Source organism: Carya illinoinensis, chromosome 8 (genome assembly GCF_018687715.1).
Source record: "Carya illinoinensis cultivar Pawnee chromosome 8, C.illinoinensisPawnee_v1, whole genome shotgun sequence".
NCBI lineage: Eukaryota > Viridiplantae > Streptophyta > Magnoliopsida > Fagales > Juglandaceae > Carya > Carya illinoinensis.
In genome coordinates, this window is record NC_056759.1 from 3,399,510 (window position 1) to 3,416,143 (window position 16,634).

A 16,634-nucleotide genomic window follows, 5' to 3' on the forward strand; every position below is an offset into this window, starting at 1 on the left:
TGGAGTTGGAAGAATATTTTAATTTTGGATGGATTGGGGGGGTTTCATCCTTCCCCATGGATGTGTAGGTTGCAATAAATGGTAAGGATACCATCAAATTCAAGAAAACGTAGAAATCATTTTCCTTGGAAGAATGTAATATTGGATTGGGGTTTCCATCCATCCTCTATCAATAAATGGAAATGATATCATAAAAAAAAAAAAAATGGATTTATTTATTTTTTTTGGGATTCTAAATGTGAAAAAGCATATGGAAAATATTAATTTGCTGAATTTAATTTTGGCAGATCAAACAAACACAAAATTCAAACATCACAGCTAAAGTAAAGATTATAGTATATGAATAAGACATCATGTGAACGAAGTTATGCCCGACTAAACAAATTAATTGGCCTCCCCGTACCGCCCTATAAAGATTTCCATTTGACCTCACAGCAAAACCACCCAGAAATTGTCCTCCCTGCGAGTAGTCTCAATCGATCGCACGCACGCACGCACAATCTCTGCACGCTACAACGAAGCCTCTTCAGTACTGCAGTTTCCCTCTACGTACCGACGGCCAAGTCTCTTCAAATGGTATGCCTACTTCCCACCCTCCCTCCCTCTCTCTCTCAAATGGTATATCGATCATATATATAAATATAAATATATGTATGTATGTATATAAGAAAAATGGTTATTTGTATCCGTATATAGATCAGTAGTTCCCTTTATGAGTTTCCCAAAAAGAAGCGGTATTATCAAAACCATTTAAGCTTGTGGTTTTGATCACTAGCTTTAAAAAGAATTCCAGTTAGGTTTTGATCCAAGGTGGTTGTTTCCGGCACGTAAAAGCTGTTTCCATCGGCAAAAGAAGTTTGCCGGCGGACTGGCCATTGCTTGTTGGAGCTAGCTAGCGTATTGTTGTCATATTTGATATTTTACGCGTGATTCTGTCTTTTGTGAAAGCGGCAGAGATAAGGGAAATATATAATGAAACATACAAAGTATATATTAAGAGAATAAATACATATTAGGTGGCCGTCCACTACAAATTTCTTAGTTATGATCTGATTAATTAATTTCCATTGTCTTCTTTTCAACGTAAATTAATGAACACGAACACGCGCGGGTTCGTAGGTTCGCGTATTAATTAAGCATATATAGATGACTAAGCTATCTATCAAACACGAAATCACGTACGGAAACCACCACGTAGTAGACATGAGAGCCATCAATCTTCAATAGAGAAAGAAAAATTGCCGTCCACTACTACCAATATTGCAGGCAGCTTTAGATATTTATGTGCATATATGTATATATATATTTTATGATTATAAGGTTGAGTATCTTCCAAGGTTTGACTATTGTTATTTACGCATGCAAATTGTCTAAGTTCTTCTTTATATGTTTAGACTTAAGCAAAGTTGAATTGAATCGTAATTAATTTGCTTGAATTGTGCATAAAGAGTCATGGTGCGGTGATGAGTGAAGGCTTGAAATTAATGAAAAACCAAATTGAGTAATTGATTCAGACATGCATATTATCTCTTTCTATATATATCTATTCTATTCATAAATGGTTATCTAACTGTTATAGTAATTTTTTTTATTTTTCCGTTAATTCCGTTATTTTCTTGTTTTAAGGATACAATTGTCTTTTTTTACCTCTCTCACTCTCATTCCCGATTCCCTCTCCTCTTATCTCGAACTTCTTTCAGACTCTTCGATATCTGTCTCTCTACCTACCTTTCTCAAATCCATAATTTCACATGTTTTTCTAAAATATTTAGATATGTAGGAAAAAAAGAGTAATAAAAAACAACAAGTACAAAAAAAAAAAAAAAAAAAAAAAAAAAAAACCTCCATAAAGAAAAATACTCAGATCTGAACAATATATGTTCAAATATGTCGACATTAAAAAAAATTATATCAAAACACATGATTTGCATTTATCATCCAATATCTCAAAAAAACATGAAATCTTATGCGTTCTTTGAGTACGGCGGTAATATTTATTATGGTGACAATGATATTATTTTTATTTGTCTATATTATTCTAATGTATCTTGACTTTAATTTTAAACTAATTTTTTTATTTTCTAATATATTAAATATGTAATTATTATACTTATTGATCTATCATTGTCTAAAAATATTTGCTAAAATTTACTTTTTTGTCTCTATGCATTAAATTATTCATTAATCAAGTTTTTTACAAATAAAAAAAAAACTTAAAAACCATATTATTTTTATAAAAATCATGTTTAACTCAACTAAAGAAACGTGATTTACCCGTGCTCTGACCTAATATATATATATATATATATATATATATATATATATATGTACGTACCTTGTCATGAAGTATATATTTAGATATTAGTTAGACACGACACTTATTTTAGCACAATTAATTCAAGACTTGTCTCTCTATACCTAAGATTTTGTCAATTGTCCTTCAATCGAAAAATATTTTTTTAACACAAGAAATCTATAAAATTAAATTGAGAGTGACGTGATTTGACGTATTACATTAGATTGTAAAGTTATTTTTATTGTTAAATAAATTTTAATATATTACACAATTATATTAATTTGTGAGTTTATTTTTATAAATTTTTTTAATGTAGCATTTTTCAATTTTTTTCTCCTATAATTGGATGTAATATTTTTGGTTTAGTCCTCCAATGCATATATGGGTTCAGGGTGATTAGGGTGCGGTTTGGATAGTAAAAAAAATAAAATAATTTTAGATAAAAATTAAATAAAATATTATTATTATTTTAAAACTTAAGAATATTAAATTATTTATTATATTTTATATAAAAATTTTAAATAATTATAATAATAAAATAAAACAATCTAAAAGCGGTCAATACATACCAGCCCATAGAAATTTAGGGTAGTTTTAACAACGAGATTCTTCTATATAATATGAAAACGAGGAGAGATCTGATAAAGTACACACCAACACCGTTCTTGGAGGCTGCAAGTACGATCAATTATTCATTATCAGAGTCTCCTAGTACCGTCGTTGTTATCGGAAAAGGGCGATAAAGGAAAACACAACTACGTTAAAAGACAAAAATTGCCGAGAAAAGAGGAAAAAGACAACAACTTTACGAAGAATGAAAGAGACAACGCGTGCGTTTCATGCAAAAGAAAGAAGGAGCGGATCAGGGCAGGAAGAAAGGACGGGTCTAGCAATGCACAAGTTTTAAATTTTGATTCGAGATAGCTTAGATTATACGAAAACTAATTTTGTCCCTATTTATTTATTTTATTTTTTATAATTTTATCCACAAAATTAGATTTTCTGATTCCACCTATAAAAGGATGGAATGGCAAGGAAGTACACAGACGAACTTTGTATGCGTGCTTTGAGAGAGAGAGAGAGAGAGGCGGCCGGACCGGGGTGCTTACAAGATAGAGAGGTGGTTTTTTCCGTCTCTTAGTGCATGACAGTTGGGAAACATTATATATTACAATATGATGCAGGTCACCGGAGCTGGGAATGATGAGAGCCGGATTGTTCTGACAAAACCGGTGACATTGGAGGGGGAATCAGATATTGATTACACAGCTCCTAATCCTCTCCAGCTCGTTTTGAGTCTCTTCAAAAATGTCATGCCAGGATCAGACCTCTCACGCTTTCAGGCAAGTCAAAAACTCTTTCTAGTCACCACATATATTTATGATTTTTAAAGTACTTGGACTTATAGGCCTGACTCTTATATCTAGCATCATTCGAATGGTTTTGACAATACTATTTCTTGTTTCATTCAGCTGCCCCCTACCTTCAACATTCCAAAGTCACAACTTCAGTGTTTTGGCGAATCGGTGTATTGCATTGCTACTGATATGTTGAGCAGGTGCAACGGCGGCAAGAGCCCCCATGACAGATTCATAGCCGTTACAGCCTGGAGCATTTCCACACTGCGTCCTGTGATGTTCGGTGTGGCTCCTTATAATCCCATTCTTGGAGAGACGCACCATGTTTCAAGTGGGAATCTCAATGTTCTTCTTGAACAGGTATTTTCTTTTTCTCTTATGAATTTCCAATTAACTATCCACCACCCTTAAGTTGGAAGAGTGGAAAGGTAAATACCTTCAGGCCAGAGAAGGCTCATTTATCTCACGCCTGGCCTTGTCAAGATTGCCATATTTATGTTAGGCAAGAGCCTGGACATGCCCCAATTTAGTCTCTAAGAAACATGAGGTCAAACATGTTTGACAAACTAGCTTGATCTTGATGCAAGGAACAGCTTTCCGGCCCAGTTTGAACTGAAGATTTATTTATTTTCTTCCTTACTTTGGCTACGCTCTCCTCTTTGTCCTGTCTGCAGGTTTCACACCACCCACCAGTATCTGCACTCCATGCAACCGATGAGAAAGAAAATGTTGAATTGATTTGGTGTCATCATCCTTCTCCCAAATTCCATGGTACGTGAATTTTAGCAAAGTGATTATTATGAGTTTTCTTTCTATGCTAGCTGGATGCTGTTTATTGAGATTGATATGTGCACGTTGGGCCCTTGGGTTTCAAATCCACTTGTCCTGAACATTCTTCAATTAGTATCCACTGGTTTAACATTCCTATAAACATCTATAACTCCAGTTGTAATACTTTCACTTACTTTAGCTACCAATGATGAAATTTTGTTCAACAATTATCTTTCACATTTATAAGGCTACATCTATATGGTTTCATGACTAGTGTTTAAAGATATCCAACAAGGCAAATAACATTTGAATCTACATACTCCTTTGGCTTTAGTATATTTTTCACTTCTCTTGTTTTATACTATATGCACTTAACGTTTTTTAAAAACCAATACAGGTACTTCAGTGGAAGCTGAGGTGCTGGGCAAAAGGCAGCTGAAGCTACTAAATCATCGAGAAACCTATGTAATGAACTCACTGAATCTATTGATCAGATTCCTTCCAGGTCCTAGGACAGATTGGGTTGGTAAGGTCAAAATCCAGTGTCAAGAAACTGGGCTGGAAGCTGAGTTGTGTTTTAGGAGCAATTCTTTTCTATGGTGCAGAGGAAATCATCGATCTGTTAAGGGGAAGATATTGGACTCATCATCCTTGCAGACTCTTTATGAGATTGATGGTCACTGGGATAGGTATAAGTGTCTTTGCAATATCATTCCTTCTCCATTCTGCAAGCATTAACAATCAATCTCTATTAATACATTAGCATGGTATGCGTTTCCCTTCTCTGATGTTTTTTGGTTGGAAAATGAGGATCTTAGGCAAAATTAATTTCCAGGCTCTTGGTTACTTGCCTTGTCTGTGAGGGGAAAGGAATTCGTGATTCATTCTGCTTTTAATTGAAATAAATAGTTATGAACAATAGCTTTGATTGTACATGAGTTATTGTTTAATATCACAGAATATGTTTGATGGTTATAAAAGCACCTGTGTTATTTGTATACTAAATTGCTAGTTTTTTTATTTCCTACCGCAGAACTGTCGGAGTGAAGGACATCAGTAATGGAAAATTAACAATTATATACAATGCAAAAGAAGTCATTTCAGGATTGAATGCTCCAATTGTCAAGGATCCAAAGGTAATTCACCTGTAATCCTCATCTATCCCTCCTTTCCCCTGTTTTTCCTTATAGTATCCGTGTACATTTTTATCAAGTGTGATGGGAAATAATGGGTTCCCATTTAAATCCAAGCCCATTGATTCTGTGGCTAAATTTTACAATGTTAACATGACAATTGCATCTCTTTTTCCATACGGAGAAAAAACTAAAATTTTTTTTAATAAATAAAATTACTATAACGTGAATGCATACAGTTCAAATAGAGAAAGCAAAGGAGGGAACTTATTTTCTCAAACGATGTGACAAGAACCAAACTTATTCATTGCTACATAATTTTGTTAATTGAATGCTTAGGCACATGGTTTTGTTTCAATTGGGGGCGCAAATATACATGTTACAGATGTGTCTGCAAAAATAGACGTCTTTTACATTTGCAAGGGTGTCTTTGTGTGTACCCGATTATGATATGCGATTCTCTTATGCCAACAGGAAGTGTGGCCAAGTGAATCAGCCATCGTGTGGAGTGATGTGAGCCAGAGCATCCTGAGCAAAGATTGGGAGAAAGCAAGAGAAGCAAAGAAGGTGGTTGAGGAGAAACAGAGGGAGCTATTGAGAGAGAGAGATTCAAGAGGGGAAACTTGGATTCCTAAGCATTTTACAGTTTCTCATAGCAAGGAAGGTGGGTGGGACTGCTCACCTATTCAAAAGTGGGTCCCACCAGCACCCATAGTCGTGCCCCTTTGATTCATTGACTGTATAGAATCGTATCAAATCAGTTTCTTGTGAACTTTATAAGAATTGGTAGTGGCTGGATCAACCAACCCTGTAAACAACAAAGCCTCACCTGCTTTCATCATCAAGCTCCCAAGTACTAATAAGTACAGAAGTCAGCTAGAAACATTGGGGGGGATGGCTAAAGAATGCTCACAACAAGTGGCTGGACTTTCACACTATGCTGAAATTCACGAGAAAGAACTTTATTTGCCTTGTGAAATATCTGCCTCACTTATACCTAATGATAAGGAGTTCATCGCCTTTTTCGGTGGCCAAGTCAAATGAATGTAGTCCTTTTCCATGCACTGCCTATCCATGCTATCCGGATCTTCTTCTTTTTCATGTAGTAGTTGAAGTGGGGCTACTTAATTCGTTGCAGTGGTCTACTTGTGGACATTACCAAGTTCTTTATGCTTAGACAAACATTAAATCACATTTATACTTGTATTGCAAAGATGCCATGCATATTCAAACTTGGGTTTGTATAGCAAGGTATCTAGAGACCTATAACCTGACTGCTCAGTGCCAAGAGTAATTTAGCACTCAACCGAGTGTGCTAAATGTTAATTACCATAATTTGGGGCCTATCCGCACTTGCGAATTCATGCTTCTGGGTTCTTTCCTTGCAAGCCGTATAGCAGCAATTGCGATGCCTTAACCCTTGCTAACATTACAAATATTTAAAGGACAAATCAGATGAGAGGTCCGTGACAAGGATGAAAGATATGACCCTTAAGTGAAGTTATTCCTGTTACTCATCTATGTAGTGATTAAAATTTCTGAAAATCGTACGATTTAAAAGTTTAATATGAACTCATACTTACAAAAACTGTACTGAATTCCAAATTCACATTTCATGTGATACACTATTTTAAGATCAGTGAAGCTAAATCACAAAGTAACACAATTTCACTTATAATCAACACCTACTACATCTCTGCCAACGTCTCCTAACCCCTATTCCTTCCTTTTTGATATTTTTATCCATCAAGCACGCCACCTGACTCAAATTCAAGCTATTGGACCATCTCCGAATGCTTTTCTTGCAAGTCTGACTCACTTCCACGATTGAACGACTTCTCTCTAATGGTGTTCAATATAGGCTTCCAAGACCGAGCTCTAGATGACCTCTGTGTATCGGAAGGTGTCATGGCTGCCTCTGGCTCCACAAACCGGTGAGGACTTCTAGATGGTGAATTCAATACAGGGGTTGAGCCATATGGACTCGCCAAGGGACTATCTCGGGGAGATTTAGCCTCACACCGGCTAGTTTTCGCTACCGCGGTTAGCTTCTTCACTACACAGGCCAAATCCATAGGGGAAATCTCAGCTTGTAATGCTGAGAATGGTAGCATTAAATAGATTTGGCCTAGTTCAAGTTGGGCATCAGGCTTTAGCAGTTTGGAGCCAGTGGTGGTGGTCCTGGTGGATAGAAGCTGAGATGGGGTGCATACGAAGTGCTTTGCAGGCTTGCCAGTGACTTGGCTAACTGAAACAGGATGTTCAAAGTTCTCCACATAACCATTCAAGTGAACCACTCTTATGCCTTCCAATGCCGGTGATGATCTGCAAGAAAAACAAGCACCCATGTTTCTGTAAAACATATGCAGAGAAGGAAAGTAGCTTCTGTAGGGATACTGGATATGAGCAATTGTGCGAGTAGGACTTACATATAAATATATATATACACACACATACATACACACACAAGAGAGATTCTTTTTCTATGCCTTGCTTGATAATCTACTTAAGCTGGCTGTGCTGACCAAGTACTTGACATTGAATACTATTACAGCCACGTGCTTCGATCAGCAAGAAAGCAACGATTTTGTCAGGTTTTAATTTCTTTTCTTTTTAGACCAAATGATCCATCCAAGCCGTATGAAAAGGGTTGCAAGTCTCTTCCACTGAATTTCAGAATCCTCTTTTTATAATTTCCCTCAATAATTTATAGACAATTTACTCTCTCACTAATGATGACATTTACAATTTAAGGTGAGGTTTATAAAGTAATTTGACTATAAGTGTTTGAACCAGTCAAGAGGAACCAGTCAAGAGGTGGATCTATACACATTCTAACGCAAAGGTTCACCTATGACAATGATTTGCTCTGACTCGTGGTCCCTGACTTTGAAAATGTCGTGGCCTTGGGGCTAGGAACTTAGCGGATTGTTCACAAGTTACAGATAAGAGTAGGCCCGGCGAGCCCAATATACAATTCAAAAAGCTTGACTGACGAGGAAGGAAGACTTCTTTACGATAATTGATTCTAATTTCCAAAATCTGTTTTTCACCTTGTCTTAGCTACGGGCAATCTTACTTTCCAAACGCATGTTTGACTACTTTTAAATTTTCTAATCTTATTTTGATGGGCACATATGGATCATTATTTTACTATTTAAAGAATTATTATTATTTTGTATTCTTTGAGAAATAGAATTGGAGCTTATACGTATTGTTAAATCATCGCTTGTCCTTAAAGTTAAGCTAATGAGAAGAGATTGTTTTCATTATTTAATTAATATCTTAACACATACCTAGTAAAGGTGATGATGAATCCAGGTCAGATTTGCATCTGCCATCAAATTAATCTAAGAACAGTATTTTGGTGCAGGTGGAATTGTCTGAGGTAGTGGAGTCAACCTGAAGGGTCCCCAAGTCAAATGACCCCAAACATCAGCAACCATGGACTGGACCTTTGTGGAGTATGTTATGGGCAACGTGTCATTGATTGTGAAAATATTTGTCATTATATGAAGACAGTGTTGACCTGCTCAGTCCTAGTTCTACTTTCTTGTCTCTCTCTCCTAAATTTAGAAGAAAAGAAAGTAATTAAGGTTAAACAATTGCTGCAGAAGAGGGGAGAGAAATATAGACCTAGAACAAGGTACAATGTGATCTTCAAGTTCTAATTCAGTGGAGCAAAGAAGAACCCAGGTATAAATTTAAAAAAAAAAAAAAGAAAGAAAGAAAAAAAAAGATTTTATTATATGACCCTTCAACTCGTCCATCTTTAATATAAGAGAATACTATCCATCTCAAACCCATTTTTATGTGCCAAATGTAGGATGGAAGAAGAGAGCTACTTCCTCTTCAGAGAAATGCTTTAGATAGTGGTTAGTGAGGTTGAAACATTGTCGATGGAAACTTATGTTTTTCCCTTCCGAAGATGATATAGTGATCATGAGCATGCAAAAAGGTGAGAAGTAAGCATTTACAAACCAGTTTCTACGAACAAGATAGCTGAACCACGGAATAAGCATCCAGAAACTCTTCAGATTGTTTCTTCTGAAATGACAATTATGTTGAAAGTAGATATAAAACGTTGACGATTATACAAATGTTTAACCTTTTCTAACTAAATCGACAAAGTATTGTTAATTTCTACCATATATATAGAAGGAACTTCTACCCTCCCACAATAACTCTGGGCACCTACTCACGTAACCTTATTTTTTTTTACCTCTTTCTACTCAAAAGTATGAATTCAAGGCTCTATTGATGTCTCCTACTAAGAACTTCTCCTTGTCATCATCTTTTACAAAGATTTAACCATAAATGCGCAGAAATAATTCCCCCAAAATTTTTTGCAGCATGGAGTAGATAAACATTTGTAGCCCGCATTACAGGGGAAAATAATCAATTCAATTCACCCATCCCCAAGGAAGTGACACTAACAACCTGGAAGCCTACTACCAACTTAGGTCACCCTAATTGCTATGCCAGTTGCCCTTGCACTCTAAGAATTGCGAAAGGATATATGGGAACCAAAGATTGAGTGAAAGGATCGAAAGCAACAATCGATTCGACCAAAAGAATTTAAAGAGTAAAAAATATCTAGCTCAAATTGCTGTATAATTGGAGAATAGATGCAATAAGTTATCCAGAGCCTCTGGGTAGAATTTCCTGGCAAATAGGTAGCATGGCCGTTGTTCGCCATTCCATAAGCAAGGCCATCTTTGCACTTCCTTCTGTAGAAAAGCCCAAAGGAAAGAAAATTGTTTTCAGACACTGCCTAACCAATCCACGCGTGAAAGATTGAATCAGGGTCCATATAGAAAGCATACCTTCTCATCACTGGTTACATGCACGCTTTCATCAATTGACTGTATACACAACACCGTTCAAAGTGTCAATCAAAATCCATGCTGGGCTATTTTTGGTAAAATAGTGTACAAATCAGGAAGAAGTATACCGTAATATTCTTCAGAAGCTCTTCAGTAATATCCCGAGCCTTGTATGATTTTGGGTGCCACTTTCTCTCTGACCAATCAACATGTGTGATCGACCAGTTGGCAATTCCACCAGGATCAACAATCTGGAAATATGCTCAGAAGATTAGGTCAGAGGTGCTGAAAACAAACCAAAGCTAAAGAAGCTATGTGGAAAGAAATTCTTACATGGAAAAAGGTTGGCAGGTAATGTTCATCAGCAATGCAATTACGCCCCTCCAAACCTGGCTGTAGTTATCAAGGACACCGACGCTAATGACTGTTGGTGCCAATTTACAAAAAATACAGTTTCCAAGATCTCACAAACCCATATTAACATAGTCACCCACTTAATTGCTTAGGGAATGCATGTTGGCAAGGACTTAGAAGAATAAAGACAGTGGGGAGACATCCAGTATCTCACAATGAGCAAAATTATGAAGCCAAACCATTAATAGAACAAATACAATTTTAACATGCAACTGAGGAAAGAAGATATGCATGGATCATAGGAAAAAGAACCATACATTGGTCAAGAAAAAAAAATACAAACCTGACAATGTACCGTGACATGCGTGAGATAAAGGAAGAAAGACGGAAGGTATCTGTCCTATTGATGATCAGGTTTTGGCAGGGAAGCATTTTTTATGCTTGTTTCTAAGGGTCAAACATAAGTATATATAACAAGGGATTATAGCGCAGACCTTACGGATTACATGGCATTAAGCCATTTAACATGCTGAAGTCATATATCTCTATTTATAGTTGCAATATCATGTCTTCAGAAACAACAAAGAGGACAGAAGATGTAAGTCAAAATTTACCTTACAGTAATCACGGAATTTAGAGTAGTACAGATAGTCAGCCAAAACTATCACAGCATGCTGCCTTTTCATTGAGAACCACTGAACAGAAATAAAAGAATTAATTGGTACCCAGAGAAGATACTGAAGGAGGTTCAATTCTAGAGGTGCTGTGCTGCATGCTGGTATATCTAAAACCAAGAACTATTTCAACAGCACCAACCCTGCCCTGACTAATGGGAAAACAGGTAAAGGCTAAAGCTCTTAGAGCTGGATGCAACAATGCATCACCTCTGATAATCTATAATTGTTTGTTAGACTTCAACCACCAGCATCTAGACAAACCGGCCAATAGAGATGGATGACAATAGTTAGTTAACTGTCTCAAAGTCCTCCCCCTGTCTACTTGGGCTATGCCTATTTAGGTGGTTTTAATTAAATTTCTTTTTACCTCTAAAAAAAATACTCTCAATAGTCCTGGAAGAATTAATGATGCTCTAATGGTAATGTATCTTCAAAAACGAAATTTTCCAAGCTATTGAAATATGGAGACCAGTGTTTATTCAATTTGTACCCATCAAGAAAAGGGATAGTGCTTCGTATATTATGTCCATTATTTGTCCAAGTAGCTGTCTTCACTGCAATATATACGCATTGAATATCCCATGTAAGCTACATTCCTAGCATCATTACCATCTAGCATAAAATATACCTGTGCACCCTTTCTAAAGTCTTTCTTCTCAATTTCAGGTAACATGTGTTCTGAATACCGGCCATTTCCATGTGGACCAGGATCCTGAAAGCTGAGGAAAAGAAAAAGGAGTGCCTCAACAAGGGATGAGTCTAGATCCAAATCAATGCGACATGATGAAGAATTTCCAATTTGGAATGCTTGCTCCACACTTATAATAGGCTATTATACAAAAAGATTTACCAGTCAACAAAGCTGATGTTCGTATGCATCAGATAGTTGTAGATATAGTCAAAATTGTGCAAAGGAACACAACTGCAATCCAGAAAGAATTGAGCAGAAATTTATATTAGCAATCAATTACAGTTAGTAAAGGAAAAGAACTCCAAATAATCCCTCATCTCATCACCTATCAGAAAGTAAAACAAAATGCTGGTTAGCAGGATCTTGGAGTGCGTATGCCAATAATCGTCTCTCTGCATCGACCATTGAGATTTTCCCCCATATGACCTGCACCATTATCAACTGACTAAACTTATACATTTAGCCGTGGACAGATCACTGTCTCATTAAAAAACAAAAGTAACAATATCAATAACTACAAACTAACAATGTTAAGAGTTCTCCTTACAATTATTGCCTCTACAGAAAAGCATACACATTCGGGAGGAAAGAAAGTGTTTCTATGGTTCACTTTACCAGGGTTATCCTTCTTTTCTCAGGGGTGCAATAGAATGTGTAGTCATTAGTTAATGTACTTCTTGATTTATTTGTACATCCCACATTCTCTCAGAAAAGGGCAAACACGGTAATGCCTTAAATACAAACAATAGAGAACTCTTATGGTCCACATTTCCAATGGCATTAAATCCAAGAAATTACTAAACAAGAACAAACGCAAGTCGAGCAGAGCCTGTCCTGAAAACTCATGATGTTTTGCTTTAGTTGCATGCTGGTTGATTTTTAAATTACTAACAGAAAAAGCTCATGTTGATGTTACCTACATAGCATGGATACTTTTAAAATGAAGTCATCTCATATCTTAAGCAAATTATTTATGTTAACCCCAGGATACTTCCTGTAGATTTATGGATTTTCTTGAGCATATCAAAAACTAAACGGACAGTTTTTATTTTGCTAAGTGTACCCAAAGGTTCTTGAATATCCCCAGACATGTACGGATTTTCTCAACCAAATCCTAATTTTTTTTTATGGTTTTTCGCAGCAGTCTATACAAATCATATCAAATTGATATCCTAGGTCTATATTAATGAATCAAACAAAGCAACCAGCCAAACTAGTAAGTGAAAGACTAAACCAATCAATCCATCAGGGAGTTATGCCCTGCCCATCTTCAACAGACGCTATAAAAATATTATTCATGTCAAAACCATGGAAGCGTTTATAAGCAGTTGGGGGCCTGGTTTTTCATATGAAGCCATAATTTCAAGAGTAGACAAACAATAGAGATAGTATATTCTCTAGATTGCAACAGAAAAAGAAAATCCGGTATTAATGAGAGAAAGGGAGCTCTTGTAAATTCTTAAAAAAATGGAAAAAAGAATAAAAAATATAAAATGATTGCAACAACACGTTGTTCATATTTTTCACTTTAAATACATAGCACAAAATGTCTAATCATGGAAGGAATGTAAACTTAGATCACATTCAGAAAGCAAAGTTGTCCACCTGATCACTGTGTATGTCCCGATTAGCAAAATGACCGCTCACATGTATAGGTTTTTCTTTAGATGCATGCACATAAACAGAGAATTTGTCTTCATGACCCTGCCAGAAAAGATTAAAAAAATTTAGCTAGATATATTAACTTACCAACAATAAAAAATAAAAATAATTTTTTTTTTTACAAACATAAAACAATGTTCTAAAAGAAATAGGTCTCACATCTGTTTTAAACAGACTAGTTCTATAGAAAGAAATAGGTCTCACATAAGGCGTGCATTTATCAGCATGGCAGACATGTTAGTTAAGCATAAATTTAAAAGTCTAACAAGAAAGACATAAATAGCAAAGCTCCATTATTTTGGTGCAAGTCATTTAGGAGCAAAACATGAAGCGAACTTGATACTTTTTTTTGATAGTTAACATAAGTAAAAACTCAAATAAAAGGAAAAGAAGAAAAATTTAAGCAAGATATGCATGGTTAGGACAAAAGTGAAAAGAAATAATTCATAATCAAGAAGCCCATCACTTTAAAAAAGAAGATAAAGCAGAAACTTACATAGAAAAACTTATCCCAAAGCTTCTCAAAAGGCAATGACCCCGGGGTCAAGAACATGAAGGCAATTTTAGAACTTTCAGATTGAATAGCAGGTGTATTCAAAATATCTCTAATTACAGCTCGAGATGCAAGTTCTTCATCAGTAAATTCCCGTGCAGGAGTAGGTGGAAGCCAATTTGAAATAACCTCACAACCCCTAGAAGAAAACACATAACATGCACCACTGCTTTGGGGTGGATACATATAAGCGCATATTAGAAATACTGTGACCAATGAAACCAAGACAATAATCCACATAGGCCTCTTCATGGGAGGACGATGGCGAGGCCCAGGGAAGACCTGCATATCACCCATGCCTACTCGCCACGCCTGGCCAGTCTTCATCTAGATTAAATGCATCACAACTTCATATCAAGCAATGTCCATCTTGTCATTTGTCTCCAATTAACCGTGACATTCTTTTCATATGGAATTAGTATTTAATATCCCACCAAAGAATCCTCAACCTATCTGTGTAGAAGAATCTGAAATTGTAAAGAAATTCCGTTAGCAGGCCAGATAGGCGTGATAAAGCTTAAACATTACAAGAGATTACCCTTTGAAAAGTCAGACCACAGACTCTATATTCCCAAGTATCTGTTATGTACGCTTTTAAGTAGACCACCTAAAAAAAAAAAACAGACTGAAAATTAATTGCTCAAGACAGGAAAACGATAATAGACAAGATCAAAATATGCCTTCATACGGGTAATTTCTTCTAGGGTTCAAGCTTTTAAAAAAATAAAATTAAAAAAATTGTGAAATAAGTGAAGTACATGAAAATCAAATAAGAAAAAGTAGGCTTCCATATAACTCGTGTAGAAAAAAAAAAAAAAAAAAAAAAAAAAAAAATCATGATAAAGCACCCCAGCCAATAACGAGATAACGGACTCTGCTGGGCAGTTTCGCACCAAAGAACTCACATTCAAGACCAGCGTATTATTTCCGTTTGTTCCATTCATTTAATACCTTTCCTCATTAACCCAATAAACCGAGCAAAAGAGTATAAACTTTAAGCAAGTCAAAATGAAAGTTCATAAATATTAAAAACAACAAAGGCCCGCGATATAGGAAACAATAGAATCATTGGAGGAAAAAAATAACAAAAAGACTAAAATTATCAAAAGTAGACAGAAGAAAAAGTGGAAGGCAATGTTTGAAAAGCATGCCCTTTAAATTCAAAGTTGTGAAGCAATCCAAGGACTTGAACCAACCGATATCCGCATTTCTATACGTATACAAGTAACTAACAAAAACCAAAGCTTGCGTTTAAAAAGTCAAACTTATATCCGACTCCCGTAAAGTTCCAACCTACCCAAGAACCAAGACACGCTCAAACACCACAAAATCCAAATCCCAAATGCACAGTCCATTGAGCGATTAGTCAACCTGCCCTTTCTCCAAAGTTAGCAATTTTGCATATACACCGTTTGGTTCCCGATATAATTCGTAAAGCCAATACAAGAACGTGAAAATGATAAATTACTAAAGAAAATAACCCATCAAAATCTCCGCATCTTCCTCTTTAACATGATAGATACCTGGAAAGGAAATGAGCTGAATCGAGCTGAGAAAGATCCCTGATCCACGCAAATCTGGAGCGTCAGATGAAAGATCTGGAAGCCGAAGCTATAGGATAATGGTTTTTCAAGATCAAAGGCAGCAATTAATGAGAAAGAATCGGACCCAGACTCCTACAAACAGGGAGTGAGAGGAAGGGGAAGGGGGGTTTATATTTACGTAAGATCATATGCATAGAAATAGGTAAGAGGCGTTGGAATATGATTGATTTGATTCCTTAGACTATACAGTTTCCGAATTCTGTTGTCGATTGGTTCTCCCTTACCGAGTCACTCACTCACTCACTGTGTTTCTTCCTCCCTATAAATTATAAAATTCTCTGAGCAGAAAGAGAAAGTTGAGGAATTGGAAGTGGAAAGGCCCTTTAGTTCTGGTTTTGGTCATGGGCCTCTATGGCTGTTCTCTCTCTCTCTCTCGCGTGCAGTACAAAGAAAAGTTACAAAATGAGCCATGTCAGCCGGCGATCTTTTTCTTGTTTCTTTAATATTAATTTTTTATTATTATTATAAATAAAAATTTATAATACAATTATTTTTACTTATATTTTTATATATCTTATTAATATATTAATTTTATATTAATAAAATTGATTAATTATATTAATAAAATATATAAAAAATATATAAAAATAACTGTAAGCACCGTTAGTCTGTTATAAATACAGAGAGCTTTCGTTTGGAGAGATGGCTGTAACCTTAAAGCCCACTCGTGCCGCGTGTTTGGCTCTTCCTTCTAGCCATAATTTAGGAC

At 35.9% G+C, this 16,634-nt stretch overlaps 3 protein-coding genes across 6 annotated transcripts; 1 reads left to right on the forward strand and 2 right to left on the reverse strand.

Moving 5' to 3' along the window:
* Positions 1-324: 324 nt before the first annotated feature.
* LOC122318521 (oxysterol-binding protein-related protein 4B) lies at positions 325-6,771 on the forward strand. Its single transcript, XM_043135946.1, has 7 exons — positions 325-576; positions 3,481-3,639; positions 3,769-4,014; positions 4,329-4,425; positions 4,823-5,114; positions 5,459-5,561; positions 6,033-6,771. The coding sequence occupies exons 1-7, from the start codon at positions 340-342 to the stop codon at positions 6,285-6,287; spliced, it is 1,389 nt and encodes a 462-aa protein (XP_042991880.1). The 5' UTR covers positions 325-339; the 3' UTR covers positions 6,288-6,771.
* A 562-nt stretch (positions 6,772-7,333) lies between these two features.
* On the reverse strand, positions 7,334-7,906 carry LOC122318709. The gene has a single exon (XM_043136283.1). The coding sequence runs from the start codon at positions 7,904-7,906 to the stop codon at positions 7,334-7,336; it is 573 nt and encodes a 190-aa protein (XP_042992217.1).
* A 2,185-nt stretch (positions 7,907-10,091) lies between these two features.
* Positions 10,092-16,328, reverse strand: LOC122318522 (glycosyltransferase BC10). 4 transcript variants are annotated; one of them, XM_043135947.1, is made up of 12 exons: positions 15,845-16,326; positions 14,860-14,928; positions 14,265-14,788; positions 13,712-13,810; positions 12,432-12,547; positions 12,266-12,337; positions 12,044-12,134; positions 11,353-11,433; positions 10,718-10,777; positions 10,513-10,635; positions 10,385-10,423; positions 10,092-10,288 (listed from the first exon to the last, which is right to left on the reverse strand). In XM_043135947.1, exons 3-12 carry the CDS (start codon positions 14,646-14,648, stop codon positions 10,160-10,162), a joined length of 1,194 nt encoding a protein of 397 aa, XP_042991881.1. In that variant the 5' UTR covers positions 14,649-14,788; positions 14,860-14,928; positions 15,845-16,326; the 3' UTR covers positions 10,092-10,159. The 4 variants fall into 4 exon arrangements, with proteins under 4 accessions (XP_042991881.1, XP_042991883.1, XP_042991884.1 ...); XM_043135949.1 differs by having other exon boundaries at positions 12,432-12,532; positions 15,845-16,325; XM_043135950.1 differs by lacking the exon at positions 11,353-11,433 and having other exon boundaries at positions 15,845-16,328.
* Positions 16,329-16,634: the final 306 nt, after the last annotated feature.